Source organism: Ammospiza nelsoni, chromosome 11 (assembly GCF_027579445.1).
Source record: "Ammospiza nelsoni isolate bAmmNel1 chromosome 11, bAmmNel1.pri, whole genome shotgun sequence".
NCBI classification, from domain to species: Eukaryota; Metazoa; Chordata; class Aves; order Passeriformes; family Passerellidae; genus Ammospiza; species Ammospiza nelsoni.
The window spans coordinates 17,181,419-17,200,039 of record NC_080643.1 but is presented as its reverse complement, the minus strand read 5'-3'; the positions used below and the strand labels follow the sequence as shown (position 1 = coordinate 17,200,039).

The 18,621-nt window shown below is 44.7% G+C and overlaps 2 protein-coding genes across 4 annotated transcripts in view; one reads left to right on the top strand and one right to left on the bottom strand.

Moving 5' to 3' along the window:
• The window catches only part of CENPP (centromere protein P), a 114,476-nt gene extending 108,322 nt beyond the window's left edge, over nucleotides 1-6,154 (top strand). For all 3 annotated transcript variants that reach the window (XM_059480455.1, XM_059480454.1, XM_059480457.1), the window contains 3 exons: nucleotides 3,818-3,897; nucleotides 5,493-5,584; nucleotides 5,799-6,154. In XM_059480455.1, coding sequence (XP_059336438.1) covers nucleotides 3,818-3,897; nucleotides 5,493-5,584; nucleotides 5,799-5,920 — 294 coding nt within the window. In that variant the 3' untranslated portion in view covers nucleotides 5,921-6,154. The remainder of the gene's footprint in view (nucleotides 1-3,817; nucleotides 3,898-5,492; nucleotides 5,585-5,798) is intronic.
• IPPK (inositol-pentakisphosphate 2-kinase) overlaps nucleotides 5,946-18,621 on the bottom strand; it is a 30,077-nt gene continuing 17,401 nt past the window's right edge. Inside the window, exons 4-13 of the mRNA XM_059480452.1 lie at nucleotides 18,354-18,420; nucleotides 16,768-16,889; nucleotides 16,325-16,414; nucleotides 14,968-15,026; nucleotides 14,542-14,614; nucleotides 13,147-13,426; nucleotides 11,784-11,934; nucleotides 10,597-10,699; nucleotides 10,035-10,114; nucleotides 5,946-9,056 (exon numbers count right to left, since the gene is read on the bottom strand). Coding sequence (XP_059336435.1) covers nucleotides 8,831-9,056; nucleotides 10,035-10,114; nucleotides 10,597-10,699; nucleotides 11,784-11,934; nucleotides 13,147-13,426; nucleotides 14,542-14,614; nucleotides 14,968-15,026; nucleotides 16,325-16,414; nucleotides 16,768-16,889; nucleotides 18,354-18,420 — 1,251 coding nt within the window. The 3' untranslated portion in view covers nucleotides 5,946-8,830. The remainder of the gene's footprint in view (nucleotides 9,057-10,034; nucleotides 10,115-10,596; nucleotides 10,700-11,783; nucleotides 11,935-13,146; nucleotides 13,427-14,541; nucleotides 14,615-14,967; nucleotides 15,027-16,324; nucleotides 16,415-16,767; nucleotides 16,890-18,353; nucleotides 18,421-18,621) is intronic.

The window sequence follows — 18,621 nt, the reverse complement described above, 5'->3', positions numbered from 1 at the left end:
CTCTGTCCCAGGGTGCTCCAACCCCATCCAGCCTGGCCTTGGGCACTGCCAGGGATCCACAGCTGCTCTGGGCACCCTGTGCCAGGGGCTCCTCCCCTCACAGGGAATTAATCCTTCCCAATGCCCCATCTGTCCCTGCCTCTGGCAGGGGGAAGCAATTCCCTGTGTGCTGTCACTACTTGCCATTGTCAGACTTTCTAATAGGCCCTCAAATCTGCTCCCAAAATTCTCCTTCCCTCTTCTAAAAAGTGACACTTGCATGCTGGTCGTGTCACTTGTGATTTTAGTTTTAAAAGCAGAGGGCTGAGCCTGGCTGAGGATGGGGGGTGGGCTGGGACTGCCACGGGGACAAAATCACTTTATCATTTTGGACAAAACCACTTTGCCCTCGTGCCCTTCTCGTCCTTTGGTTCCGCTGGCGCCAGAGGTTTGGGTGGTTGGCAGCTCAGGGATCACCAGCAGGACTGGTTTGCTTGAGGAACTTTCCCTCAAGATGGGAAGAGGGGAGCTGTATTTATTCTGAGACTTAATTATGAGTGGTGAAGCTTCGTAAATCCAGTCCAATCCATACAATGTTTCTATGGGGTGTAATTTAGTTGAAGGGTTCTTGGTTACAGTTCCCTTAGTTGCACAAAGTGAGAAACTTCCACTTTTTAAATGTGCCTTTATTGCTTTAGTGAAATTCATTCAAAAATTACTGGTGCTATAGCTGTGCTGGGATTTGAGGTCTTGGTGTTCCCAGCCTTGTGTGATTTCAGTGGGTGATAACGTGGCCCTAGCTGAGCAAACCATACAGAGAAATCACCCAAATCAGAGCCCAGTCAGAGCCTCCTGGGCAGGTTTAGAAATTGCTTCTCTCTATAGAGGAACTCTGGTACCATAACTCTTTATATGCATCCTCCTGCCAGAGCAGCAATTTCAGAATTACCAGTAAAAGGGAGCTGTTGGTCCAGCTGGGAGCAGTTGTGTGTTTTCTTGCTAAGTGGGACAGAAGCAATTTATCTGCTTTTATCTGGCATCTCTCTTGCCAATTTTGCTTTGTATTTGTAGCTACAGCTTTGAAGCTGAACACATTTATAACGTTTTCCTTAGCAGAGATTTTGTGTGCAGAAAATTGCAGTGCAGCTGCAGAATAATGTATGTTGTTGAGAAATAGCTGCTACAAGTGTATTCCCTGGGATGGCTTGGTGTGTGTGTAAAATCTGTCATGGGAGCAAGGCAAAGCTGTGCATTCCATCAGCACAGTCACTTTGTGGTTTGAGACGAAAGTTCCCATAAGATTCCCTGCTTGGACTCCTGGAGGAGCTGGAAAAGCAATTTCCGTCTAGGAGTAATAATAGCTTGGACTTTTGGTTTTGATCATAAGCTGACATTTAAGAGTCATCTGAGGAAAGCTATTTCTTGATGAAAGTCAGGTTTTGCTTGATGCAGTTGAGCTGATCCTTCCCATCTGCTATTGTGTCCTTGATGGGATCTCTTTCCCTGGTTTACGAGATCCCTCAGGAGCTCCTGACTTTCCCAAGAGACCTTTCAGTGGCTCAGCTCATTCTGTTACTCTGGTTTTATTGCTCAGCTTTTCTTTTCCTCAAGGAAAACTTGGAAAGTTGCTCAGCAGAGAAGAGGTGGTGATGTGGTACCCAGGGAGAGTTTGGGATCTGCCCATGCCCACTCTGTGCCTGGCTGTGCAGTCACTGCCAGATCCCCACATTTTTAACTTTGTGATTCAGAGCCTGTACTCAGTATTTTCTGTGTGGAGTTGGAGGCAGATTGCATGACTGCATTTCCCAGAGTTCATCCTGGAGCTGTCATGTTTGAGGTGCTGCTTGATGCTGGGTGTGGTGCTTTGCTCCTGCCCCCGTGGGTGTTGGTGGAAGGTGGGAATGGCAGCGGGATCCTCGCACAGATCCGGGGCTGCCTCACCACTGCCAGGGCTGGGTTACAGCAAACAGGCATGTAGGTATTTGTGGTTTGGCTTTTTGTGTGTTTTGTAGATAGCTCAAATATGACCTTTCCCACTGAAAAGCTGGATTTTATCCCAAATCCTGAATTTCACACAGGATTGGCTTCTCACAGCATTCAGGTTGGTTGCCAGAACCCCGGCACTAAGGGAAGGCACAGAACGGCCCTGGCTGTGTGCAGAACTCACTGAGCTCCCTCTCCCAGGTACAGGGAAGCTCTGCCACAGAAAATCATGCACTGGGCTTTCCTTGAGTTGCCTCTGGCTTCTATGGAACATAAATATTCCCCCCCAAGCTTTGGGGGAACACGTCAGCTGCACAGGAACGCCTGAGACAGCCCTGGAAGGATTTAATTTTGTTTTGGCCATTGTAGCTCTTATCTGGTTCCTCTGCTCTGTTTTCTGTGCTGGTTGCCAATGTGTGGGTGGGTGAGGTGAAGTGTGACTCGGTGTTCAGCTATGGGATACTCAGGATCCCTTGTCAATGAGGGATGCACAAGCTGAGTCCCAGGTAGAAGCTAATCCTGCATTTCCAGTATCTACAGCTTGGAGCTAAAGGATCCCTGGATCCTCCCAGGCCCCTGACACCAGGCAAGGAGAGGCTCATGGTGGAAATCAGGCTTGGGTTATTGAGGAGGAAAGCCTGGAAAACTTTTGTTATCAAATGGGCATAATTCCATCGGGAGTAAAGCTGGAAGAGGATCCCTGCTGTGCTGGATGAGTGACCCTTGATCAGCCACACTTCTGACCCTGGAACTGCCCTGCTCAGAGTCCTCCCTTCGGTGTCTGTGTTCCCAGCATAGATCATGGTTGTTATCCCCACAGTCAATACAGTACTGGATCCTGGGTTGAAATGAAAATGAGCAAATTCCATGTGCTGTATGTCATTTGGCATCCTGCACAGCCCCCTTCAGTTTGTCAGAAATTCCTAAACCAGAGCAAGGTCACATCTGGTAGCAATTTTGCTCTGCCAGATGAGGCGTAATCCCATAAAACCAAACTCATTTTCTCCAGTGCTGCTCCAAGCTGAGCTCTCCTGCTCCTTTTCCACAAGAGCTGCTGCTTGTGCTGGGAGCTCTGGGAATGATTCAGGCTGAGACTTTTCACACTTTATAAACTGCAGGGTTTGGAACACAGCTTTGTGTCCAGCACACGAGGCAGGACAAGCAGCACAGCCCTGCAGTCTGTGGCTCCATTCTGCTTCCTTTTCCAGCAGCAATCCCTGTAGGATGCTGTTCCTTGGTGCTGGGGGTCTGGGCATGCCCCATTCTCTGGGTAACCTGGCACCTGCAGCACCCATGCAGAGCTGGGAGTGCTTTTGAAAGAGCTCTGAACTTCTGAGGCTTTCACAAGACATGTGGAACACATGAGATGGACTAACAAAGTAATGGAGCAACCATCAACCTTTGCACATTGTAGTAACTGAAAATAATTCCCAGAAACATGGAATTTTAATAGGGGCCAGTACTTTTATGTTTGATCATGTGCTGTTGTCCCATTTGTTGCTAACATTGGTATTTTGGTATTTCATTGGCTCAATTACTCTTTCAAAGTTTGGTATCCATCTCAAAGCAGAGTGTACCAGCAACCTGTCATCGCTCACAGAGGCAAGGGGTGACATGATGATGTATTATAAACTGTTATTAAATCCAATTAACAAATTTAGTTAAAATAAAAATTTTCTTTCCAAGATTTCCTGGGTTTTATGTAAGGATCTTTAAAAAAAAAAAGAAACCAACAGGTCAGAATTTCAGAGAATGAATGTTGTTACTCTTAACTTAGTGCAACCCACTGTGGCTGGGTAGGAACCACCTTATCTGCTGTGATTTTTATTAATCAATTGAACTTTTTTGTTCACAGGCCAAGTATCCTGACATTGTGACCCTTCCAGAAGGACTGCTGGGAGATTTTATAATTCTAAAGAACCCCAAAGTTCCTGGGTAAGCCAATAAATGCATTTCTGTATTTACACAGGTGAGGGATTGCACAGGCAGGGCAGCAGCCTTGTGCTGTGGCAGGAGGTGCAGGGATCCCATCCCAGCAAAGCCCAGCTCCTCACCATTGCCTTGGTGTCCTGCCATTAAAGAACAGAAGGAAAAAGGCATTTACTGTGCAATGGAAGCAAAGCAGCTGTGGCTCCACTTTTCCATTGTTTTAGAAGGAAATCAGTTAGATAAGGAATTATTACCTACCAGGTACATGGGATTTATTTGGCCTCCCCATGAGAGATGTTCATTTGGGATTTTCAGCAGGGGAAAAAAATCCTTACAGTTAAATGGTCTAACTATCAGTGTCAGTGTCATGAAAAGTAAGTATTTTGTGACAGGATCAGACCATTCCCTTCTCCTGTTACACCTTGCTTTAACATGCTTTCATTTACATGGAAATAAGGCACAGCTCCCTTCATTTTGTTTGTGTGTAGAATTAGCAAACAAACCCTAAGAGATGATGCTGCTTCATTCAGCCAAACTTGCCCTTTAAAACTAAATGCTTTAACTTGGGGATGCAGGAATGAATTGTTCTTAAACTATCCCACATAGGGTAGAACTTGCTTTATTTTACACTTTCTCCTCTGGTGCCAGGTGCCAGTCCCATTATCCTCATTCCCTCTCACCCACAGTCATGAAACACAGCAATATAAAAGTCATTTCAGTGGCTTGGTAGAAACCAGACTGGCATAGAAATTTGTTTGCAAAATCCCAGAACAAGCTGTGCACAAATTCCCAAAGGATTTGTAAAAATGAAGTAGCAAAAGGCTGACAAATCACATTGGAAGGAAACTCTTAGAATCATGATGGGCTGAGAAAGGGACCTTGCTCCTCACAGTGACTCAGCGTGCAGACAGCTTTGGATTGGGAAAGCCTTTCCTCCAGTAAGGGAGGTGAGGGGTGGAGGGAACAAAGGGAGCTCTAAAGCAGCAGCTCTGCTGTGGGTGCTGTTCTGGACTCAGCTCCTGCCTCACTGTTCCCTCAGGATGGTGCAGGGATCCCATCCCACTGTGACAGCTGGGAATCGTGGCTGGCTTTGCACAACCAGCACTATTCCTGGAGAAGGAATGATGTCCAGCTTTCTTTTTTAAGCAAAGAACTGCAGGAAGGCAGTGTAGGCCTTGGACAGATTCTACCTGCCATTAGTCTAACAAGGCCATGAGTAGCAGGGTAGCCCTTATTCCAAACCCAGCACATCACCATTTATGCCAGCACTTCTGAAACAAGTTTCCTGTTCTCAGCACCTGATCCTGAGTGCAGATATTACATGAGGGGTAGAGCCAGGGGACACTCAGTGCTCTCTCTTCTTTGCTTTCCTCTCACTTTTATTGCCCTGTGCACATCTGGATGTAGCCAGAGCCTTTCCTTGTCATTGGATTGATGTGCTGCTGCTTCCCAAATCCAGAGATGGTTTGTGGCATTATGTGAGGTGGATTTTGTTGCAGAGCACGAGGTTGAGCCTCTTGACTGCTACACTTTTGGCTTTGAAGGAACCTCAAAGCAGCACCTGGTTAACCTGAGCTGCCTTTGCTGTGCACCTGCTACAGGTTTGAACTGGTGATCGTCTGGAAGATCCATCTTGATGAAGAAGGGACCACTACACCTGTCCTGGACCTGCTGCCCAAAGTACCAGAGCAAGGTAATCCAAATCACTTCAGGGACTGTTCCTGAACTGCCTGGCCCTGGTTTTGGCCATGGAACTCCAGCTCCCAGAGCCCAGCCACACAAACCCACCCCAATTCAGCACAGTTCACCTCCTGTGCAATCTCCAGGGGCTCACAAAGGCTGTCTGCCTGCAGGCTCCTGCTTCACCCCCTGCTGCCGTAACCTGCCGTGCTGTGTTTGTTCTGCAGTGCTGGAGCAGAGGATGAGGAGCGTGGAAAGCATCCCCAGCAGCTTCCGCAGCGCGCTCCGGCTCTTCGGCATCGAGGCGGCCATGGAGAACCTGATCCGAGTGCTGGGCTCAGGACAGTGAAGGCCAGCACTGCTTACACCAGGTAGCAATTTCAAAAGTAGTTTTAATTAAGATATTGTGTTACACGGTCTGTAATTTTATTGAATATAAACATTAAGTTATTTTCCATTTAGAAACCATACTCATAAAACATGCTATCTGTACAATTATGGCACGTTATATATAAATTGTCATGACATGAAAATAAATACAGCCATTTAAATACAAAAATGCCAAATAAAATAGTTACATGTACAGAGTGATTTCATTATAAATTTATCTTTCTGAATCATTAATGTACCAGAGTGGTTTATCTTCTTAACATTTTCTAGATACCTGGAAATTGTTAAAAGATCATGCACTGTCAAAATCAAGTCCATAAAAATCCAATTCATTTCACAGCTCTGTAAAAGTACAGTGATTTTAAAATGACAAAAGAACAGTAAGAGACTCCTAGAACAAAGAGTTAAACAGCTTTCTCATTAAATTAGGGTGGAAGAAGACAGTTTGAAGATTTCAAAGACATACAGTGCTAAAAAACCTGAAGGTAACTGTATGAAGTAACTTTGTTCCACAATGTGTGTTGAGACAGCATCAATCTAACCCAGAGGGGGCCATGCCAGCCCTGGGAACAGGTGAGCCAGTCACCCCCTGCTCCCTGCAGCCCTTCCTTTGCATCTCTGATTGCAGGAGGAAATCCTGACAACACATTACCAAAGCATCACCTCTCACACATTCACCCCTGAAGAAATAAAACAGATCAGACAAATGTCTTGCCTCTCCCTTCACTTCCATCAGATGTGCCATGAGCCCATCTGGGAACTCTCAGTGTTTGCAGGAGTTCCTGCTCTGCACTAGCACTGTACCCAGCCAGAGTGATGTGACTGAAGTCAGGAACTTCTCAGGTGGGGAGGAACAGTTGCTGGAACAAGAGCCCAAACCCAGCAGCTCCGGGCCCTCCTTTCCAAGGCCAGAGCTGCTGGAGCACAACCACCCACCCCATGCAGCAATGGGGAAAGAGGTGAAGTCTGAACTAAAGCAACAGTGTGTTTCTAATCCCATAAATGTAATCATCCACTATTTGATCACTGAAATGGTGTCCCACTGTTCTGGTAGGTTAGGAGGAACTGACAGACCAGATCAACACCAGAGATGGGGCTTTGATGAATTGCAGCTCTATCTTGTCAGATAAGGCAGGCTCACTTCAAGTTTGGAATCCAGTACTCAGGCAAAATTCCTTCCCACTTCTCCACTGCCATGGAACTGGTTGAGCCAGTTTTGTGTAACCTTCAGTTCATCTTTAGCTCCCTCCTCCTGGCCTGAAAATGAAACTGTTTGCTCAGCACAGACACTGCTGTTTGCATATGAATTGTGTGTAAAGTTACAGCATAAAAACCTGGAAACTTCCCAGCTGTGCAGGGTCCTTCCTTCCTCCTCTTTCTAATAGCTGGAGGGTTTCTGGATTTGTAAGGAGCTCTCCTCCTCCAGGTTTTCTTTGGGAAGAAGGGGTTATTCCTGCCCATTGCACTGTTGGAGTCTCACAGCTCAGGCCCTGCCCCAGAAGGGCTCCTGGCACTGGGTGCCAGCACTGCCAGCTCAGCTCTCTGGCACAGGGGGACAGTGGTGGCTCTGTGTTTCACTTTTCTTTCTTGAGTTGTGCCAAGATCCAGGGGTCCTATTTTTGAATTTCAGGTAAAGCGGAACAATTCAAAGGTTACAGTTGGATCCCAATATAAATCTGTTTTTAGGACCCTGAACACCATTGCTGGTAAGCACAGGCTGTATCCAGGTAAGAGCTGTTCACTGGGGCTGTGATCCTTGAGGGATCCTTGAGGGAAACAGAGCTGCAGATTTTATCAATGCACCCTCAGGTTTGGACATAGCCTTCAGTTCCAGCTCAGGATCTGCCCCAAGGATGGCTTTGCTGCAGCAGCTCCCCAGCCTTGAGCTGCACAGAGCACTGCTCATCTGCAGCACTGGCACAAGACTGACCCACTGCAGGGAAGAAAATGGGGTTCTGTCACCTTTTTCCTGTGTCATTCCAGCAAAGAAGCCTGAAAGCAGCTGCTCAGGCTAGGCAGTGTGTGGGGCATCAGTGTAATAGTGCCAATGTTTGACACAATCTGAAGGACCTGAAATGATCTGTAAAATTCAGAACATATTCTTCTTAGAGCTCAATTTAAATCAGGCAAGAGCAAGCTGTGGTTTCACCTCCAATAGCAGCATATCATGTATAGAGACAATAAAAACCAGCATGGCAGGTGAGTTAAGCCCAACTATCATGTAAAACTCAAGGTTGCTTACCTTAACCCTTTGCACTTTGTTTCAGAAGCTTTAGGTCGATACAAGGTGATCACACAGCTCCTGGAGGCAGCCTGGTGTTCCTAGTGCATGCATTAGTACTGAAATGTTCTGCAGTGCCAGGGCAGTTCCAGAGCAGCCTCTGCATGGTTGCATTTCCAGTGGATTAATGCTAAAGTGTTGTACAGGCTGTGCCAAAGCATTCCCTCCTTTAGTGGGGATGAGGGACACTCAAAGCACAGGGTCCAAGGTAATTCTCTTGTTAGTAATTAGGCTTTCTATGTTAGTGCAATACTTGAGGAAACCTTTCATTCTGTGCTCTTTCAATTCTAAGGAAGTAGACTTTCCATATTAATTTGATCTGTCCTCTAGTTCCAAGGTATGGCACATTACCTGTTCTGTCACATTAAATACATTCATTAAGGTTATCTAGCAAACATGTGGCTTAGTGCTATCCCAGCTCTCTGAGAAGGCATTACCCATTAGAAATCATTTCATAAAGCAAAAACATTCACAGCTGAAAAATGCACTGAACACAACAGAAAAGGGGAAAAAAAAATCACCATAACTGTATTCCAATAATCTTTCACTTTCTCATGTGTTTGAATAAAAATAACCTTAAGGGAACGGTTACACTTTATGGAGAACTAATGTGCAGTCTTCATTCTCCTTGAAGAGGTTGGACATAACTGGGTCCTCTTTGGCCTGTACATTTTTCAGGTAATAATTGACTATTTCTCCATCGAGTTTGTACTGGTGGGGGATGCTTTCATAGGGCTTCAGGTCCAGGTCCAGCACAGAAACAGAGAAGGTGAATCTGGATTTGGATGTCAGTACCACAGGTCTTTGCTCAGAGCTGGAAAATAAAACCACATCTGAGTCACTGAAACCAGTACTTGTAATTTATGTGTCCCTTTACAGAAGTGACTCTAATGTTTATCTTAGAACTTTTGTGGGAGCCCAAGAAAATAAACTGCAGCTAATGTAGCCCTTAGGAAACTCCAGCTTTACCAGTCCTGATGGACCTTGCTGGCACCTCTTCATTTTCCTTTCAGCTCCCACACAGCTGAAGGCAAACATTGCTCTCATTTACTGTATTTAGCAAATCTAAGCTGTTTCTAGGTGGTGCATGCAAAGCAACAGCCTCATTAACAGCAAAAGCAGAAAAGGGACTGCAACTCCTACTGAGGCTCAAGGTAATAAAACATTCAGTGTGCTGTCCAAGCATGCTGAGGGATGGAGGAGTTCTGAAGTCAGCCATTGCACAAGTCATGTCCATCACTAACACTGCTCTGGAGAACTGCAGGACAAATGCAGAAAACAGCATTCTCTAAAAATAAAAGGGCTCTGCTGAAGCAAAGGCCCCTGCAGAAGAACAGATTTGTGCTGACACAAACCAAAAGGGACAATATTGTGGCAAAGCCTCCTGCCTGACAGCCAAAGCTGTCACCTCTTGATTATTGCTTTGGTTTTATTCTAACTAGGCCATTAAAGGCAACTCAGCTTGAAAAATCTCTCCTATGAGAGCACCGAGGCAGAAAAACTGTACCTAGTAAAAACCATCCAGAGCTGCTATGAACAGTCAATTCAAAGTTTAAGAAGGGAATAAAACTTTTGATCTTTTTGATCAACTTAAAACTCTTTAGAAAGAGACACTGGTCCTAAATGTCTTAAATCAGAACTATAGTAAAATGCTCACAGCCAAATATTTGGACAAACCACCCCCCACACACATCCCACAATTTTCTAAAGTGATTGAATTGCCTGAGCAGTACAAACATCCCAATTTATAAACAACTGGAGCCATTCCAAAGCAGGTACAGGCAGCTCTTACCATTCATCTTGCAGGCAGGGGGAAAGGGCAATCATGATGGAGCAGTCTTTAGCAGTCATTGCTATTCTGTACTGCTGCACCTGTACAACAGAACATAACACACATTTTCTCTCAGATTGCTGTTTTCCTGAGTAAAGCATCCTGTTCCTTACAAAAAGCAGCACTGCACTCCCTGACTTGGTATGTTGGCACTTTAAGAGCAGGAAATTCTCTCTGGAACAGAAGGTTGGCAGGAGCAGGTGCTTTTGCAGCATCCTGTATAACAGTCAGGTTTATTTCCTGCAGATCATGCTCCTAAAGGCCAAGCAGCACCAGTTCCTGCAAATGCTTCCTCAGTTTAAAAAGTAAATAAACAGTTTTATTTTTCTCTCAGGAACTGGTGCTACAAGCTTGTTTTTAACTGCTTCTGCTGTAAAGATGAACCCTTTAACTGCAATGAAGCACTTTAACTGCACAGACCCCAACAAACCAGCAGTGCTGCCTCCAGCCATCATCCAGCCCTTTCAGTGAGACTGAATAATTAACAATGACAGACCAAAAAATGTCAGAAGTTGAGAAGTACCTTTGTTAATGCAAATGCCACTGTCCCATCATCTTCCAGGGAAAGGTCCAGCAGCTTCTCATAGAACGCCTCATTGTAAGGTCCATCTATCTGCAATGTACTTCTAAATAAATGTTAAAAGAAGATTTACAGACAGCCAAAATGATGTGCTGGTTTTCAGTGTGAGCTTTCCTCAGCAGCCCAGACACTCAGATTAGAGCAGCCCAACAAGGACACTGATAAACATATCCAAGAATTAACCCACTGCCAGCCAACATCACAACAGTCCCTGCTATTCTCAAATCACTCAAGATTTGCTGCTGCTTAGGATCTGGGTAGTGTGGGGTTTTAGAAACATGAATCATTCTTAATCCACTGCCATCTCTGCCACTGCAAAATTATGGGGTTTTGGCAAAAAAATGGGTAAGTTTCAAAATTTGTAGCAGTCTGCAGGAGCTCCAGAATCCTTGCTGAAAATACATATATGAGAAATATATAATATATTGATATCTATTTTTATATGTATATTATTTTGTATGTAAGAAGTATAAACTGGGGGCAGAGGCATATCTGACAGGGCCCTGCTCCAACACCATGTGCTAATGGGGGTGTCCTGGGCTCCCCCTTTTTCCCCCCTTTGAACAGCTGAGGCCCTGCTGAGCAGCTGAACCCTCCCAGGGCAGTCTGTGCCACACAAACCCCCACAGAGCCAGGAACTCATTTCCCAGTGCTCTGCACAAGCAGCAGCAGCTCCTGAGTGAAGCCAGAGTGCCCTCGTGTGAGCACAGGAGAGGAACAGCAGCCCAGTGGAGGCTGCTTGCAGCAATTATAATTACACTAATAAGCCTTATTTGAGAAAAAACCACAGCAGCTTGCATTCATCATTCAGAACATCATTATCCCTGCAGACTCTCCCAGCTCTGCAGGTACTGGAGACAGGAGGAACCACCCCTTCCACTGCACCTTTCTGCAAATACACAACCCCCAGTACTGAGAGAGTGTTCTCCTCTCTCAGCCTGTTGTGAACTTTCCATAATAATTACTTTAAAATTCAGGCCAAAGTGGCCAACATGAGCTGCAAGTTCAGGTAGAAATTCAGAACATGCAGTGCCATGAAGGAAGGTACAGCAGAACAGAGTGTGCACAGAGCCAATCCTGCCTGCAGCCCTGGTTACTCAGGACTGCAAAGAAAAGCCACCAAGTCTTACCTCTCCTCAGGAAATTCCTCCAAGTACTGCTCAACTCTACTGTACAAAGGATAGAGTCCTTCAATATCCAGCATGTCGAGCATCTGAGCCTGAAGGGTTTTATAAAGGAGACAACCCCTCGGTAAACCAGAGCTTTCCAACTTATGTTTACCTAGAAGAAAATGCATTTTAAAATAAGGCAGACACAAGCCTTAACTTCAATTTGCCATTACATATGCTTGTTTAAAAGTCTAAATACTTTTTTGTCCAGTCACAGGTAGGGGGAAACCTCAAAACACTTCAGTTACCAAGCAAAAGTGCGAGGTGCAGCTGCTGACCTGCACATTTACACAGCTCATCTGGGACTGAAAACACCTGAAACTCTACAAACTACCTAAAAAAACAAACACCAAAACACACCCACATCCACTGCAATCTACTCATTCTGAGTCCACAAGAGAAATTTCTCATCTGAGTTTGAAGCCACCACAAGTGCACTTTGAGCACTATCAACTGCTGACAGTAATTCAGCATTTCAGCTCTGGGGTCTTTTCTATACAGTGTAATGAATTGTATTTGCTGTAATTTCTCTAGGACAGCTCCTCCTCCAGCACTACAACAAACCATGGGCAGTGAAAAAGGTCTTCCTCAAAAGCAGAGAAAGAAATGTGCTGTTTGTATAATTAGGACAACTGGCAGCATCTTGAATAATTAGAGCTTTACAGAATTTATGCACTGAGGAATTAACATAATTAACAATTTTCCTGCTCTCACTTCCCATTCCTCTTCCCTCTGGTATTCAGACCTCTCTTCACCAGGAGAAGAGCAGCTGAAGAAAAGAACATGAGCTGTGCCCTGGTGAGGGTTGACAGGAGCAGCAGAGAAAGGCAAAGTACAGGAGTTGTAATAAACCAGCCAAAGCAGCCCAACTTCATCACATACAACATGAAAATTCCTCAGTCATTTGGAATACCTATGATTGTTATCAGCTCAAACTGCTGTTTTCTTCCCTTTTTGCTGTACCACCTCCTGAATTTATTTTTATTTATTTGTTAGATATTATTAGATACAGTGCTGTAAGTGTTCACTACAATGCCACATTATTTTAACAACAATTATCTGGCAGCTACGCAGCTCAGAACTCTTTTTTTAAATGCCACCAGAATTCCCCTGTTTCCATTCTCATATCAGTATTGATAACCAAGAGACAAAGATCTGAATTGTTACATCAGGCAGGGCTCTGAGAAAGCTGCTCCGGTGGGAAGTGTTCCTGCCCATGGCAGGGGCTGGACTGGGTGGCCTGTGCAGTTCCCTTCCAGCCCTCACCACGCTGGGATTCCACCAACAGTAAATGATGGACAGTTTTTACACCACTATCCCTTACCATTCCTTACTAGCTCCTTATTAAAAGCACTTGCTTCACAGTAGCTCCTCCCCTGTGAGATGGGAACTGTTTTCATGTCCCCTGCCCTGCAGGAGTCGGTGCTGCTCAGCAGGGCCATGGTGATGACGTGGATCAGCTCCTTCACCACGGTCCTGGTGCACTGGGGGCCGCTGGCCAGCCCGTTGCACGGGAAAAAGAAAGGCTTGAGGTGACGAGCAAGTTCATTCCAGTCACACACACAGTCCTGGTCATCCTTACAGCCATAAATTAGCTCCCCATTCTGCAACAAGGAGAAAAAGAAGCTTTTAGGCACATCAGGAAGTCAGGTTATTCATACTGAGCTATTCAGAGCATCAGGTCTAGTATTTTAAGCATAGGAAAGTGTTATTATCTTAATAATCTGCACATAGACACACAACATTCCCAATCTCCTAAAGATTTGGGATCTCAGTCTCCTCTTAAGTCTAATCAGAGCCTGCAGTAACAACCCCTGAATGAAAACCAAAACTGCTTAAATCAAGTGCTACCTTCCCAACTCAATGGCCTGTGAGGAATCAGAACAATACAGGGGAATGATCCTTGGCACATTTTCCTATCACTTCTTTCTGAATAATGTTAGCAGTGAAGAAGCACCGTGTCAAACACCCTTTTTTACCAGCCCAGACCAGCAAAGGGAAGGCTGTGAAAGGGGACAGAAAAGGTATGATAGTAGTACAAAAAGAGGGCAGATCATAGAAGTTTAAGTAATTCAAATAGTTGATTTAATATTGGAAATAAATTGAAGTAATCTTGTTTCCTAGAATTAATCTGAAAATCTCCACAAATCATCAGTTACTGCTTCATATTTTTCCTACGTGACTGTCATGGAATGCCACTTTTTCCTTCCTCAGTGAGGTCTGCATCAGTGCTCTAACAGGAATCTACAACAAAGTATTTGCAACAGCATGCCAAGTTCTCCATTTCCTTCTTCCTGAAGCAGTACATAAAGTTTTAAAACTTTGGTCACCTTAAGAGTCCTTTTCTGTTAATTGCTCCTCAGTGATTCCTTCCCACTAATTCATTCCCCAGGGAATGGTCACCGCCCCAAGGCTGCCAGAGCTTCAGGAGCATTTGGAAAATGCTCTCAGCCACAGGGTGGGATTGTTGGAGTGTCTGTGCAGGGCCAGGAGCTGGACTTGGACAATCCCATATTCTGAGTCTGTGAATTCTGGGTTATTATTAATTTTCTGTCCTCATCTGAAATCTAAGAACTTCCCCATTTCCTTCTCTTGATGGGGTCCAACAGTGATGGTCTGACTAGGTAGGTTTGTAAGAAGATCTTGACTGCTGAGATGCTCAAGTCAAATTGTTTAAAATCCAAGGCAAAAAAAGCAAGCAGAGAACATTTAACTTTACCTTAAATATTTTCAGGTTGTTCTGTGCCTCCTGTAATAAGCTCTTCAAAGCAAAGTGCATTCTTTGTTTATTTCTAGGGAAAACAAAGCCAAGAATGTTTCATCACAGCCTTTGGATGTTCACACTTGGCATGAGCACATGCACTGAACACATTACTCACACTGAGGTCATGGCAAAGGCAAAGTGAACTTCAGATCTGAGTACACTAAACAGTTCTTGGGTGAAATGTTATGCTGCAAAAGGCAGCTCTGATTGCTGAGATGGGTGTAAGGGGGAAACAGCAGATTATATAATCACTGTAAAGGTCCAGACAAGCCAGCATTGATCACCCATAACACCTCAGTGAAAGGCAAAGTAATCCAAGCAAGAAATCTGTAATGCAGATTTTTTCTGGGGGGGAGGGGGGCAAAATTACAGAATCCTTACCCTGAGAAGAGATCCAACGGGCAATATTTACTTGGTCGTTTCCATTTTCCATTGGCTACCTGTGGGAAAGCCAGAGCACTTCTGTTACCCTCCCTGCCTGGAACGGCTGCCCCCCATTTTAACAGCCAGCTCTGTGCCACTGACATCCTGCCTTCAGAGGTCAGGACATTTAAACCACTTTGAACACAAAATTCAGGACCACTGTGGGTGCTTCCCAGTCATTTTTAACTCAAGTCACTCAAACTGCATTCACAAGGTGTAAGAGCCTGAATGAGAGATGTGGGACCCAGGGGCTCTCCAAAAGGCAGTTTATTGTATCCAAAATGCAGTTTATTGTATCCAAAATGCAGTTTATTCCATCCAAGAGGTTACAGCAGTCCAGGGTTGTGGGTGACAGAGCTGTGCCCACAGCTTCAGCTCCAGCTGCAGCCAGGCCTGGAGACACTTTGGTTTTGGTTACAATGCATTTCACACTTTTCTTTGCTGAGCATCTTCATACAGTAGAACCAATCTATACCTTAACTTTTATCTATAGCCTATCATAACTGCTATAATTACCATATTCATGTTACTGTTCTCCAATCACTAACAGTTACTACATTACAGTCTAAGCTAGAAGTTGTTATTCAGTTTTCTTGCAGTGGAAAATTCTGAGACCTTTTTTCTACTTGCAGCTTTGCTGACTTGTTTGCCTGTGCTGTCTTTCTGCTTGGTAAAAACATCATCTTGTTTGAGGTGGGTTTATCCTTTGCTCTAAGCCATAAAATCCCCTTCTAACTAACACATCCTTTGCCTCCTTGGTTATCCAGTCAGACTGGCTCAGCAATTCTTTTCTGCTATATCAAAACTTGCTTCCATCTCTATTCCTTCATCAGACTCTACATTTAAAAATCTTTCTGCTAAGCATCCGTATCTGTGAGACTTTCTTGTCAAACTTTCATCCTTCCCAACAACAAAGGAGAAAGGGTCACATTAAATCCCAGGGAGCCACAGTCACTCCATTCCAGAGTCCCAGCAGGCACAGCTCCACGAACTCCCTGCCTGTTAAGTGCTGTTTGTTCTCAGTCACAGAATGCACTTGGGGAGCTGAGCTGGGAAGGAAGTTCCACATCACAGCTGACCCAATCCCAGCGTTCATAGTCCCCAAAGGCTGAGATTGTATTTGTTTGCTTCCAGCTTCCCACAGAACTTGTTCCATCTCTCACTAAATAAATTCACACCCAGCAACTCAGCTGTGTATCCTCCTACCAGCTTTAGTCATATCAGAGATTTGAGCAAGTTTCAACAGGAAAGCAAGCCTGGAACAGCAAATAGAGCACAGTACAGCCAAAGGGAAGCAGGGTGACTTAATAATTACCTTTAGATGCTGATGCATACAGTAACGACACACCTTGTGCTTTATCTCCTGTGAAACATGGCTGGAAAAGGGAATGAAGCCACACTTTGGCTAAAACAAACAAACAAAACAAGATTGTAAATACAAATGTCTCTATAAAAATATAAAGGCAATATGCAAATATTTCCAGTTAAAGGAAAATGTTTTAAAATTATAAAAAATACCAGCACTTAAAAGCTGAATTATTTTTTAAAATAACGACATGCCAAACTGCTGTGGCCCACAGAAAAGCCTGTATGTAATACCTGGGAATTTCCCAGGTTTCAAAAGACGGGAATTGGAAGAGAGAGGGAGCTGTTCCCTCCCGTGGGTGCCAGTGAAGCAGGAGCTCCGCCCTCCCGCGCCCTCCCGCGGGCCAGAGCGCGGTGCAGGAGCACAAACGCGGCCCGGGCCGCCCCGCACACCTTGATCTCGATGCACAGGATGGGCCGGTGCTCGGCGAAGCGGAAGGGCTGCAGCCGCGTCAGGTTGGGAAGGCACATGGCGTAACCGCTCAGCGTGTCCATGTCCTTGTCACAGCGACACTCTGCCACAGCAGGGGACAAACACCACAGGGAGATCAGCGCCGGGGCGTTTGCTCGGTCACCGCGTGGGAACGAGCGGGGAAGGACAGGACGCGATTTGCACAAAGCTGCATTTGCACAATTATGCATTTGCACAAAGTTGCCCTCCCCATTATCAACCCTGGTTTCAGTTCCCTCAAAACTGTCCCAAGAGCTGCTGGTAATGGCCAGCTCCCAGCTCAGCCCAGGAAAGGTGAGGTCTGAAACAGCAAGGAAATGGATTGGCCAACAACAGGTGAAGTGACTCATTCATGTATTTATTCAAAGATGTGATCTCCCCTTTGCTTACTATGCATGACCTACCAACCCTCAGCTGAGTCAAAAGGATCTGAGAACTGGCAGGAATATCATAAACCCAAGAGGTATTCTGCATAAAAATCCTCTGAATAACCTCTCTCCATGTGCATCCCTTGGGACACAGAAAGGTCTGTGAGGTTGTAGCTCAAAGTTAACCAGAGCACACAGCCCCAGATTTCCAAGTACCTGTTATTAAACAGACACACAGAACACACATTCCTGCTACAGTTTCCACTGTAAGAAAAATGAAAAATATACTGCAATAGAAAAAATAAATCTGAGAAACCAAAGCCTCAGGCACCAGCCTGTCATGCCATACTGCTTCACCAGGATGAGCAAGAAGCCTTCTGTCTCCAACCAAATGTTGAGGTTTGTTTTCTTTTTCTAAATTTAAGCAAAAGTACATCCTTCACACCTTCACAGCTGAAAGCCACTTGCCAAATCAGAAAGGCACAGGAATCTGAAGTATTAGAGAAGCTCTTTTGTATGTTACACAGGCTTATGTGAAGAGTAACATTGAAAAAAAAATCCTTGAGGTTTCAAAAAAAAATTCCTCCTAAAAATGGACAGTGAGATTCATTGCTGTGAAGCACCTGGACACTTCCCCACAAGCACACTGCAATCCCCAGCAGCTGTGGGCACACAAAGGTTAACTTGGAAAAATAAAACTAAATTCTATCATTCCCTTCCACCACACTTTTATTAGACACTATTTACTTTCCTCACTGGTTCCTGGCACTGTGGACCTGTGCTCACTATATGTAAATTAATTCCTTTTTTTTTCCTGGATTAAAGGCATCGAAGCACTTGACTACAGTACTTTGATTTAAAACTGTATTTATCTTCAAGGAGTTCTGCTAAAGCAGGAGTTTCTGGCCATTCTCAGGAACTTTTGGGAACATAAGACACCACAGGGCCAATCTCTTTGCCTATTTTAGAGCTATCACAGACTACTTTTCACTCCAGAACAGAATCCATTTTTTCCACAACAAATTTTCAACTTATCATTGTCTGGATATTAAAAAAAGTTTCCTTATATTCAGTAGTGTGATGCTTTTTTTACTTTAGAACAAAGGAAAATGTTTTACAGCTTGAGGAAGCCCCTTTCTAATCCCACCCCTGGCACTTACCTGGCCTCTCTGGCTGGATTTTCAAACAGAGCTGCCTTACAAAGTCTAAAGGCAGTTGAATAATTTCCTATTGGGGAACAAAAAAGTAAACATTTTAATGCAAAAATTAATACCCAGTTTGAGAATCTTGAAATGGAGCAGCAAAGTTCAGTGGGTTACACAAAGCACACTGAAGTGCGCAGTCAGCAGCTTTCCCTCTGATTCACTGTCTGTGAACACCTGCTCCTCTATAAAACCCAAGCACTGATTTCAATAAATGCATGGCAAA